At 38.0% G+C, this 12967-nt stretch overlaps 1 protein-coding gene across 6 annotated transcripts in view; it reads right to left on the bottom strand.

The window, feature by feature from the left end:
• PLEKHA1 (pleckstrin homology domain containing A1) overlaps positions 1 to 12967 on the bottom strand; it is a 57050-nt gene that overhangs the window by 10752 nt on the left and 33331 nt on the right. For all 6 annotated transcript variants that reach the window (XM_068548698.1, XM_068548693.1, XM_068548692.1 and 3 more), the window contains 4 exons: positions 12720 to 12817; positions 6768 to 6893; positions 1920 to 2063; positions 294 to 362 (listed from right to left, as the gene is read on the bottom strand). In XM_068548698.1, the coding sequence (XP_068404799.1) occupies positions 294 to 362; positions 1920 to 2063; positions 6768 to 6893; positions 12720 to 12817 (437 nt within the window). The remainder of the gene's footprint in view (positions 1 to 293; positions 363 to 1919; positions 2064 to 6767; positions 6894 to 12719; positions 12818 to 12967) is intronic.

Below are 12967 nucleotides of genomic sequence, written 5' to 3'. Positions count from 1 at the left end.
ACCACCTCCTCCAATGCCCATTTAGAGGAAATCTGTAGACTGAGGGGTTCTGATATTTTTAATTCTTTCAAGGTAGAATGCCTTTGAAGATACACTCTTTTTATTTAAGATGTATTTAGCAAAAATACCATTAACCAAAAGCATCACAACAAAATAAACTGAACTGTATATACCTCTCAAAACCAGAATTTAATTATTTTAAAAATAGAAAACAGGACAAGAAATTATATAATCACCACAGCGTAACACTCGTAAAACATTTTTAAAGCAACATTTATGACACAGCAACATACCAGTTCAGATTTGAAGTAGCCTATTGTGTTTTCATCCAATTGAAAATATCTTCTCTTCCAGTTTTTCATCTATCAGAGATGAACACAGATATAAAACTTCTGTTTCTAAGAATGGCAAATGTTAGTAACAACTTAATTATTCTGATATGAACCCAAAATCAGAAATGTCAAGCACTGGAAAACCTTACTACCCTCCCTTAGTGAGGAGATACAGGAAATTTCATCTCTTTTGCTACTCAGGCCTTGAACTCCTAATTCAACTCTGGTGGCTGGCTTTCAGCTCTTACTGTATGATTTTATAACACGGTCTTATATTTTTCATGCTCTAAAAGTTAAAAAAAAAAAAAAAAGCACTTCCCCATCCCCCACAAAGTAAATGCTACCAAGAGTTCAACAGCAAGCACAGGAAACGTTATTAAACCACATCAAGCTTCTCATCTGTAAAATGTATGAATCCTTCTATAGGTACTTTATAATACTAAGAACGAAAGCAACACATATTTAATAAAGTGAATCTGCTTTGTACAAATATTTTCTGTCAGTGAAGTATAGTTTTTGTGAAAGCACTTCAATATCTCTAAGGGTTAGTTAGTATTTTGGATTTAAGAGTAAAACAAAAAGAAAGGAATGTCTTTTTAAAAGCCCTAATTAACACTCGACCTGATGAGAATTCTGATTTTACCCGTAGACATGCTAGAATGAAAAACCTTCAGCCCTTACCTTCATTTCCCTTAGCCTAAAGAAGATCAAACAATTAGAGCTGAAAGAACCTTCCTCTGGTTGACCTAAGCTAATTAGACTTGCCAGGAGTGATGTGAGGTCAAGCAGAACTGCCAGTAGACATTTAAGTACTTCTTTACTCACAGAAATTTTTAAAATTTATTTTTAAACTTTGAAGTTTATTTTCTCATGAAAGTCTATAGATTTAGTTCACATTTTAGAAAGGTATTCTGGATTCATAAATACTGGTAAATTTACTTGCTCTTCCCATAATTCATCATTATGGATCTGGTTGTGTGAGAATATCTGGGCCAAGACGTAATAGCTCTTACTAAGGACCAGGTGCCATGCTAAGTGCTTTCTATTTACATCTTTCAAAAAAAACCTCTGGATGGTAGGTTTTACAATATAATTTTCCATAAAAAGAAACTGAGAGCCTGAGAGGTTAAGTAAGTAGCCCAAAGTCTCAGTGTTTTCAACTGGGGTCGGCCCAACCCTGTATCAAGTAAGTGATCCTTCCACACCCTGCTCCCCTGGTCTCCCCTTTCCTGCCAATCTCCCTACTAAAGCTCCCTTTCCCTGACTCATTCCCAAGGGGGTAAAAAAATCAACAGAAAAACTTTCTGGAATAAATTTAAGCTGTTAGGAAGCTCATTTAAAATTGAAGGTTAGTGGTAATAAGCATTAACTTATCCAGCCACCCACAGACCAAGAAAATAACAGCACTGAGTTTTGAACACAGAATAACCCGTATTCTATCCGATGACTCCTGGTCAGTAAGCTGGTCTTTCACTTTGGATCTGTCACAAAACAAAGCAAACCCTAACCCTAACCCTAACCCATGTTGAGAGTTTGCTAATATATACTCATTTTTCATTACTTCACATATTTTGTTAAACTACTCACCACTGCTCCTTGTTTTACACAATATCCAGCTTTGATAACTGCACTATCTGAAGACGGTTTAGGAGTAAAGTAAGGAAGATGGCTTTGTGACCGCTTCAAATTATTTCTGTCAATACTTTCACCACCTTCATTTACTTCTTCTTTCTAAAATGAAGCAAAATAAAGATATTCTTTTTTTGCTTGTTTACCTTCAAAGCATACTTGTAGTTCACAGTGTCATTCTAGTAGAAAAATCTTAAAATCTATCTTAGTTCAGTTAGAAACACGGATCTTGGAGTAAAGAGTTTTCTAATTAATTTGAGATACTTAATCATAACTTTCAATACCACTGATTAAACCACAGATTTCTATTTCTCTTTTTCTGCAAAAGTCCTGCCACCAGTGTTTTTTGGTTTTTGTTTTGCTGGGGGGGGGTGTTGGATGGGGGGGTATAACTTTTAATTTTGAAATAATTATAAAGATTCACAGGAAGTTGTAAAAAACAATGTACAGGAGGTCCTATGTACCCTTCAACCGGTTTCCCCCAACAGGGAAACTGTATAACTATAGCACATTATCAAAACTGACACTGAAACCACTGAATAAGGTTTTGCAGACCTTATTCATATCTCACCCGTTTTACATGCATTCATTTGTCTCTGTATATACATTCTATGCAATTTTATTGCCAGATCTGTGTAACCACCACCAGCGCCAATGTACAGAGTGTTCACGATAGGCTCCCCTGGGCTACCCCTTTAGAGCTTCTATCCCCAGTTCCTTGGCAGCCGCTAATTTGCTCTCCATCTTTATTATTTTGACATTTAGAGAGTTTAATATAAATGGAATCATACAGTACGTGAGCTTTTGAGATGGTCTTTTTTCACTCTGCATTCACTCTGGAGATTCATCCAGGTTGGTCCTTGTACCAACCGTTTGACCCTTCTCATTGAGAGTAGTATTCATGGTTTGGACGTACCACTGGCTAATTCACCCACTTAAATGGCACTTGGGTTGTTACCACATTTGGGCTATTAGGAATAAAGCTGCTGTGAACATTCACACTGTTTCTGTGTGAACGTTCATGCTGTTTCCGTGTGAACATAAGTCTTCATTTCTTTAGGATAAATGTCTAGGAGTGCAAATCCTAGGTTAATATACTGATTGCAAGTTTACTTTTATAAAAAACTGCTAAATTCTTTTCAGAGTGGCTATACAATTTTACATTCCCACCAGTTATGTATGAGTGATTCAGTTTCTCCTCATCTTTGTCAGCATTTGTGTTATCATTAATTTTTAGTTGAGTCATTCTGATAGGTACATGGTGGTATCTCATTGTGGTCTTAATTTGCATTTCCTTACTGGCTAATGATGGTGAACATCCTTCCTAGCACTTATTTGCCACCTGGGTACCTTTTATCTTTTGATGAAATCTCTGTTCATGAATTTTGCCCATTTTCTAATTGGACTGTTTGGTATTTTTACTATTGAGTTTTGATAGTTCTTTATACATTCTAGATACAAGTGTTTTGTTGTATATGCGGTTTTGCAAATATTTTCTCCCAGCATGGTGCTTTTCTTTTAATCCTCAACAGACAAAACATTTTTAATTTTGATAAGGTTCAATTTATCAATTTTTTCCTTTTATATAGATTGTGCTTTTGATGTCAAGTCTAAAAACTCTTCACCTAGTCCTAGATCCTCAAGATTTTCTCCTTTGCTATTTTCTGAAAGTTTTGCAGTTTTAATTTTTTTTTTTAACAGTTAAGTGCAGTGCTTTTAAAAAACTAACTATACTCAGGTTTTCATGTTCCCCAAAGCATTAGCTTCCTGTTTATTTATAACGTACAACACAGGTGATAATCTATTCTACAAATCAACCAAAGGTGTATTTTCAAGAACTCCTAAATCTCGAGAGAAAAACTAAGTACTCAAGTCATATCTTAGGGAATTTTCAATCTGTTCTACATTTAGACAGGTCAACAGCACTAATTATGTACTTAACTTTGTAATCCTAGCACTTAATCTGCTAAACCAATAGTTACTGAATAAATTAATCATGCAAATGAGATGTCATTTTGTTAATGTTATCTGAATGCTTTTATAATGAGTAAATACTACTTTAAATAAACTATATTGTAAAATGATAAAGCAATATAATTCTTTGGGATCTTTTTAATATTGCACCTGCCATACACTCTTAGAACCTACTGAATAATCGATACCAAAATTAAAACACAAATCTTAATTCTATACAAAATTAAGACAGCCACAGATACAAACAACTACAATATCTTAATACAACTAAAGACAAATTGTCTTAGCTCTTCTATCAACACAAGACATAATACAGGTGAAAGCAGCTTAGTCTAGCTCTATCTTAACCAGAAGTCTTACAGGTTAAAATCATCACTTTTTTAAAAAAGTAAATACACGCACACACAAATTCCTAGTTTATTTTTTATCCAACTTTGGTGAAAAATGTAACCTCCCATTAGGGCAGGGAATTTTTGCTCATTAATACATATATCCTCCGCCTAGCATAAAGAAAGCACTCAATAATTAATTAACTAATAAGTCTTCTAAGTACAAAAAGGCACACAGGTAATGAAAATGCCTAACATTGGCAATATCAATTAATTGCCTGAAAATTCTTAGTTTCTCAACTGCTAGTAATTTAATTTGCATTACAAACTCATTCACTTAATAGCAACCCAAGAAATTTAAGTGCATACAAGTTTTAATTTCATCAAAAACTTTAAAATAAATTTATATTTTCCATAATACCCAAGAGTAAGAATTAACTCAGCATACCGGTACTTTGGGGATAGAACTGACTCAAAATTCCAGTCCTCTGTTTAGTTCATCTAGGCCAGGTTGTAGAAAAACAGGTTTAAAAAATTACACGTATTTACAAACACTTTGACTTGGCAATTTTCTCTCCAGGAGTTTATCCTTTAAAAAATATTATCTATGGCTCTAAAGTTTATGCTACAAGCATGTTCATCAAAGCATTTACGAGATAATGGAAAATATCTCGTTGCCCCCACCTGCCCCACCCTTCCTGGCACAGAGCTCCTAAAACCCTTGCAATTTCCTAAGTGACAAGAGCACTAGAAGCATCTTTTGTTCTAATATTTGGTCTTCGACCCTGCTTCCTGACAAAGAGTTCATAAATCCCTTGGAACTTCCTGGGTGACAGCATGTCTTTTGTTCTAATAAGGTGACTCTTGGTGGACTCCTGAATGGGGGATGGTCACCAAATAGACCAAGTCATGATTAAAGGCTTGGAATTTTCAGCCCCATTCCCTACTCTCTAGAGAGGGGAGAGGGGCTGGAAACAGAGTGGATGAACAATCATGCCTACGTGATGACGCCTCCATAAAAATCCCTACAATATGGAATTCAGAAAGCTTCTGTGTTAGTGAATTCATGGAGGTACTGGGAGAGTGGTGCACCCAAAGAAGGCATGGAAGCTCCACACCCCTTCCCACATACCTTGCCCTACACACCTCTTCTATCTGGATGTTCATCTGTATCCTTTATCATATCCTTTTACAATAAACAGGTATACAGTAATTTAACTGTTTTCCTAAGTTCTGTGAGCTGCTTTAGCAAACTAATTGAACCCAATAAGGGGGCCACAGGAACCTCGAATTTATAGCCCATCGGTCAGAAGCACAGGTAACAACGTGGACTTATGACTGACACCTGAAGGGGGTGGAGGGGCAGTCTTGGGGGACTGAGCCCTTCACCTGTGGGATCCAGATAGGCAGTGTCAGAATTGAGTTAAACTGTCGGACACCCAGCTGGTGTCACAGCATTGCTTGTGTAGGGGAAAAAACCCACTCATCTCGTGTCAGAAGTGTTGTGAGTGTAGCAGTGTCAGAGTACAGGAGAAACACAGGAGGAAGAGTGGGTTTTTCCTACTTATGTTAGGGGAGCCACTGACCAAAACCGCCCACCTTGGCCAGGCACGATAGTAACCACTTGCATGAGTTATCTTACAACAGGAGGTCCTGGTATGGAACATAGAACTAACAAGCTACCACCAACCAGAAGAATTCGGGAAATGTCAAAAGGAGAGAGGAGACGCCAGTCCATATACCCTACCAACCTGCCAGAATCCTTCTCACTGGAATTCATCTTGGCTGAGCGATGCGCGCGCCACCAGGAAGAACCCTGAGTCAGAGTGATTGGCCAGAGACAACCCCGAAACTAACCCCATCACCATAAAACCCGAGACTGTGAGCCACATGGCAGAGCAGTTCTCCTGGGTTGCCTTACCCTGCCGCTCTCCGCCTGGGCGCCCCCTCCCAATAAAGTTTCTTGCTTTGTCAGCACGTGTGTCTCCTCAGACAATTCATTTCTGGGTGTTAGACAAGAGCCTACTCTTGGGGCCTGGAAGGGGTCCCCCTTCCTACAACACTTACACTGTTTGTAAAAGAAAAAAGGAAAGACAAAGGAAAAAGAACTCTGTCCAACAACAGAGGGTTTGTAATTTATAATAAATTCATGGCCAAACTACTACACAGTCATGAAAAATGACATGAAATAATTTTTGATGACTTGGAAAATGTTTGAGATGTAAGTGAAAAAAGCTGTTTACAAAGTATCCCCATTTCTAGGGGCAAAAGTACACAGAAGAAAGGCTCAGAAGAAAACATGAAAAGTGTTGAATGTTGTTTATCTATGCTTTCCAGATATTTTACAATAAAAACATACTTCTGAAATAAGAAATAAATATAAAATTTTTGTATTAATTATTGCATTAATTCAGTAAAGATGTACTCTTTGACTTTTGATAGCAATACAAAAATCAATATGCAGTAGTTAAACCATCACACGATAGAAGAATTAATTTATTACCTGAGTTGGGGTAATGATGGGCACACCACCAACAATGTCAGTTCTGTAAGACACTTGCTTCTTCCCACATTCACCTTGGCGACTTGGGTTATCAGAATGAGGTTGTGAGTCTGACTGCTTTGGTACCTAAGATAATAAGTCAATGAATCATTTTGCAACAAGCATTATATATGAGACCCTTTTTATCACAGAATTTCCAACTGATCATCAATTTATATATAATTGGCATATATAAAAATTATTTTTAGTATATGTATATACCCCTTTAAGTTCTCATACTAATTTTTCTTTCACAGTACTACTTTATGACCCAGCCATCATTTACTGAGTGCTTACTTGGGCAGGTACTATTTCATATATTTTCCCATTTAACCCTCCTGTCAACCCTATGCATAGGGGGAGCATCGCCACCGCAGCAGTAAGGAAACAGGCTCAGGGGCATTAGGGAACATAATTTTTTTTTTATCAATTAATTTGGTTGCTCTGGGTCTTGGTTGCAGCAGGTGGGCTCCTTAGTTGCGGCTTGCCAGCTCTTTAGTGGCAGCACGTGGGCTCCTTAGTTGTGGCATGCGAACTCTTATTTGCGGCATGCACGTGGGATCTAATTCCCTGACCAGGGATTGAACCCAGGCCCCTGCATTGGGAGTACAGAGTGTCATCCACTGTGTCACCAGGGAAGTTCCAGGAACATTAAGTTTAGATCCTGGCTGTTCCACGTTCTAGCTAAGTTTGTGTAACTCTCTTCTACACTTAACCACTATACTACATCCCTAGTTTATCAGAGCACTTGACATTGCATTACATCTCTGTGCTGTTACCTTTCCCTTTCCTCCATTCCTGCCCAAGATTTTGCAACATCCTGAGGACAGGGGATCCTGTCCCTTTAGATGCTTCCCCTAATGACTCTCTCCCCAGGCCTTAGGCCAACCCTCCTCCCTCTCTCCATATTTAAACTACAATACCAGTCGTGGGCAGAAACAAAAGAAAGGGGGCTTCCCTCGTGGCACAGGGTTAAGAACCCGCCTGCCAATGCAGGGGACATGGGTTTGAGGCCTTGTCCGGGAAGATCCCACGTGCCGCAGAGCGACTAAGCCCGTGCGCCACAACTACTGAGCCTGTACGCCTAGAGCCCGTGCTCTGCAACAAGAGAAGCCACCGCAATGAGAAGCTCACGCACCACAACTAAGAGTAGCCCCCACTCACTGCAACTAGAGAAAGCCCATGTGCAGCAATGAAGACACAATGCAACCAAAAACAAATAAATCAAAATAAAAAAAAATTTTTTAAGTTTAAAAAAAAAAGTAACAAAAGAAAGAAGGAAACAAGAAAGGCAGAGAAGAGAAATGAACTCTGGAGGGGAAAGCCTGAATTCTTCTAAGAGTTTTTTTCTAAGAGGTTGCTCATTTTGGAGTGCTTTTTAAAGGCAATATGATAATGGACAGAATTTTACTTGACGAGATTTGCAAAAATACTTAAGAATGAAAGGGCTATAAAGTTCACTGCACCCAGAAACAATTTGCTAAGGAAGTCCCAGTGTTTTCTAATGAACAGTATCATGTATTTCAATTATTTTGACAATGTGGCCAAGTTATCCTTAAGAACAGAAAACAGCATTAAAAGAATTTGAAACCAGAGACAGAATTATCTATTCAACTTATGTATTAGCTGAAATGTGCTGTTAAAAGGTGACCCATATAAAAAGTGGCTATTCCCTCTCAAGAAGTTGAGGATTTAATCATACACGAGAATATCCTAAAAAATACCTTTAATATCACCCTAAAAATATACTAAAATTTACATTGGTTTTTCCATTTTTCTTCTAGAAATGACAGTATATTACAAATCCTTGCCTATGCTGTTAAACCTACTGCTTCTGATTTGTCCTTATAATAAAATAAAATGCTAAGTATAGCGTAATTCCAATGTTACAGTTCAACAATTAACTTAGAATTGCATTTTATAATAAAAATTATCTAAATTGTAAACATTTTATTCCCTAAGAACAAGAAAAATATATGCAAAATACCCATGAATATAGCAACTCCCTTAAAAATTCTGAATGAAAAGTTAGTCTCAATACAGTCATTAAAATAAACATATTTTCAGGACCAAAAAAGCCAGTCAGGCAACTGTTTAATGAGAATCAGAAAAGTGACCTCCCTAGACAGATGGCAAATGTCAAAGACATTGAACATGCTTGGTTTCATTGCCTATTGCCTTTTTTCCCTCTCCCTTGCTTCCCTATCCTTTATTGTTCTGATTGTTGTTTTGTGAGAGATTTGAATGTATTTTTGGCAAGCATTTGCACATGATCCTAACAGTAGGAAATTCTAATAGCAGAAAAAGAAAAGGTAAAGATGACTAGAGAATAGATGAACAAAATGGAGAATAATGGCAGGCTTAAAGACTGAAACCTAAAACATTCAAGAACAAACTCTTGGGTGTTAGGATCTTTCTGAGGGCTCTACCCACGACCTGCAGGCTGAAAACCACAAGTATAAGGCCTTATACTTTGGGCCACATACTTTTGTTAAGACTAAAGTCCTGTATTCAGCTTATTCTGTCTACTCCCAGTTGTCAATTAAAAAAAAAGTGTAGAATTTTGGCCGTAATTTAAAAACATTAATTTTTAGATTAAAATCTAATATTGAGGGCTTCCCTAGTGGCACAGTGATTAAGAATCCACCTGCCAATGCAGGGGTCACGGGTTCGAGCCCTGGTCCAGGAAGATCCCACATGCCCCGGAGTAGTTAAGCCCCTGTGCCACAGCTACTGAGCCTGCGCTCTAGAGCCATGAGCTACAACTACTGAGCCCGCGAGCCACAACTACTGAAGCCTGCGTGCCTAGAGCCCGTGCTCTGCAACAAGAGAAGCCACAGCAATGAGAAGCCCGTGCACCGCAACGAAGAGTAGCCCCCGCTCGCCGCAACTAGAGAAAGCCCGCACGCAGCAACGAAGACCCAACGCGGCCAAAAATAAATAAATAAAATAAATAAATTTATAAAAAAAAAAAAAGATTTGATTTTCCAAACTCTAGTCATCAATACTTCCTTCAGGGTTCGTTCCTCTACTATTGCTCTCTCTTTTTTTTAAATAGGGGGAAAATTTTTTAATGGTAGCCACCAACACACACTCAACAAAGACTTCATGAAAGTAAGGAAAGCCATAAACTATGGTGTTGGATGATGGTCCATTAAGATGGCAAGGTACTATAATTAGTAAGTAGATAAATAATCACCATTCCCTTACCCACTGCCCTCTAATGACCTCTATTCTGAAACCACATACCTCCAAAATCTAATTTTGGATTTCCAAAACTTTTGAGTTTATATATTACATTGTACTCAGCAGACTACTAAATTACTTAGGCTCACCAAAATGTCATTTGGAGTGACTCCACAGAAAGGTAAACTGCACATATATTAAAATGTAGACTTGAAATATTCAAAGAAATCTACATGTAAATCACCAGCAATTTCCATAGTAAAGTATGACAAATTAAAGATTCTGCACTTAAATGTGTAAAATGCATATGCAATTAAAACTGGTAAGATTTTTTGAAGAATAAAGTTAAAAATGTATCTTATTAAAGCATGGGAAATTCTTTCATTGCTATTCCATGAGTTACTGTGTAGCTATATAAAACTGATTTTTAGTAAGTGCTATCAATTCTATACTCACTTTAATATAGTTATAATCACTTTGCTGACTGGCTATGGATTTCTATATCTTAAATTTATATTTTCTAAATGTGAATTATAAAAACACAAGTATCAACAGATTTATCTTAAAAACTATAAAAATTTCAACATGTAACAGCTGCAAGACCACAAAAGCTATTTAAAAGTCCACATACTTTGAAACATTACCCAATTCCTAATCAGTTTCCCTTGCATTTGAATAAGCTTAAAGTGTCACTTGTGTAAGATGGTTTCATACCATTAATAAATTAGATACAGCAATTCTAGAACCTTCCAAATGGTAAAAAGCCTGAGACCATTCACTACTTTTTCTCTTAAAGCTCTAAGAAACCAGTGCTGCTTATCATTGCAAATGTAAAAAAACAGATTAATTCAGTAAAGCTACTACATATTGTCGTTCTAAAGAAATTTTCCAAATAGGGAATATTTATTTATTAAGAGTCAAAAACAATCAGTTAGAACCTTTTAAGAAAATGTACTTCTGAATCAGTTTAAAAAATTGCTTTCCTGAAACGGCATGAACCTAAAATAACTGCTGCCCCACGTACAGATCAGACGCAGCGCGCGGCCGTTTTCTGTCATGTGGTAACAAGCTGTTCTGGTGCAAGATAAAAAATCGACTTAACTCTGAGAACAGCTTTAATTATATTAACTCTTTATTGTGCTGTGTTATAAATACGGAATCATTTATTTAAATGGAAACGAACATATGCTGACTGTCAGGGAATATGTTTTTAAAGAGTAAGTCGTTTAGGGTCAGTAAATAACCTCATTTTAGTAAAAATACACTTCAATTTACACAAATCTCACACCGGACCTCCTTGCCCACACTTCCCATGCGGGCCTGCTGTGTGTGTTTTCTCCACTAGTGTGTAAAGAGGAGAAAGGGAAGGAGAGGCTTCATCAGGGAACAGTTCCTGCCTACTTGCTCATCAGCAGCAGTAGTAAACTCTCCCCAAAGTTTGTTTTCTGCTTTAGGGTCAAAGAGTAAGGAAGGAGGCTCTTTTTTTCAGGAAGTAGTGAGGTGCTGCACTTCAGGGTTAGGTTCCAGAGTCAAGCAGATGGGGTGGCTCCTGGCTCCACAACTTACCAGCCATTTAACCCATAAAAGTTACTCAATCCTTCTAAGTCTCACTTTTCCAGATACTTTATGTAGAACCTTCAGTGCAAGGCCTGGCACACTATAAATAATCAAAACATATTAATTTCATCAGAAAACCAAGAAGAGAAGCCCAGGTTGGAAGCAGGAAGCTACAGCACAGGAGAAAAGTGCCCGGGAACTGGAGGGAAAAAAGCGATGCCTGAGACAAACCCCTCAAGGACCACGCAGGCAGGACCCTCTGCTTGCCACAGCTCTCCAGATCAGTCCCTATCCCCATATGTCATTTCTAAGCCCTTCGCCTGCCTTGTCCCGCTCCTATTTTCAACTCCTACCTACCTAACGCCAGTCCCAGTCACGGCTTAGAGGAGAGACGGAATGCCACTCCTATTCCCTGGGTAGGTGGCAGAAGTCTCTTAATCTTCCCTGGGGGCAAAAACATAACCTCAAGGTAAAACTCTACATGCATTTTCCCCTAGAAACACTACTGTAAAGAGTGGTTAAAATCTACAGTAAGGGACTTCCCTGGTGGTCCAGTGGTAAAGAATCTGCCTTCCAATGCAGGGGACACAGGTTCGATCCCTGGTCGGGGAACTAAGGTCCCACATGACGCGGGTTAACTAAGCCCAAGCGCCACAACTACTGAACTTGCGTGCCTCAACCACAGAGCCTGCATGCCGCAAACTACAGAGTCCACGTGCTCTGGAACCCTCATGCCACAACTAGAGAGAAAAAACCCTCACGCCACAACTAGATAGAAGCCCGTGCGCTGCAAGGAAAGATCCTGCATGCCTAAGCGAAGATCCGGTGTGCTGCAACTAAGACCCGACGCAGCCAAAAATAAATTTTTTTTTAAAGTTAAAAAAAATAATAATAGAAGTATCATAAATAATTTTTTTTTAAATCTACAGTAATATAGACCCTTATTAGGTACACAATGGTTAAAAAGGCATCTATGGGCTGATTTTAAGGGCCAATAGTTACCATGTACAAGAAAATGCATTCACATTATAACCTGTCTTTTAAACAAACTTTGAGTAACTCTGGGACAAACTGCTGGTAAGCTGAAGACACTCAGTAGGTATCTTTACAAACTGTAAAGATCACATCCACACATTAAAGTTTTTTCACACAAAAAGTACAAATACTTACTGTAATTTTTATAGCTTTGTTCAACACATTTACCCATTCTACTAGGTCCTGCTGATCATTGGCTTGTAGGAAATATTTCCTCATCCCTGCATTCATAACTGTTGAGAGACAAAACAAACTACAACACATGAAATTTTGCACTTGTTACCTCTAAATTTATGTCTGCAGCAGCTGAAAAACCTTGCTAGCTTCAGTATTGTGACTCTCTTGAATTTGACAAAATGTTAGACCATATATGATACTGCTTT

Source organism: Eschrichtius robustus, chromosome 7, assembly GCF_028021215.1.
Source record: "Eschrichtius robustus isolate mEscRob2 chromosome 7, mEscRob2.pri, whole genome shotgun sequence".
Classification (NCBI taxonomy): Eukaryota; Metazoa; Chordata; class Mammalia; order Artiodactyla; family Eschrichtiidae; genus Eschrichtius; species Eschrichtius robustus.
Note: the sequence above shows the minus strand (reverse complement) of the source record. Positions and strands in the feature narration are given on the sequence as shown.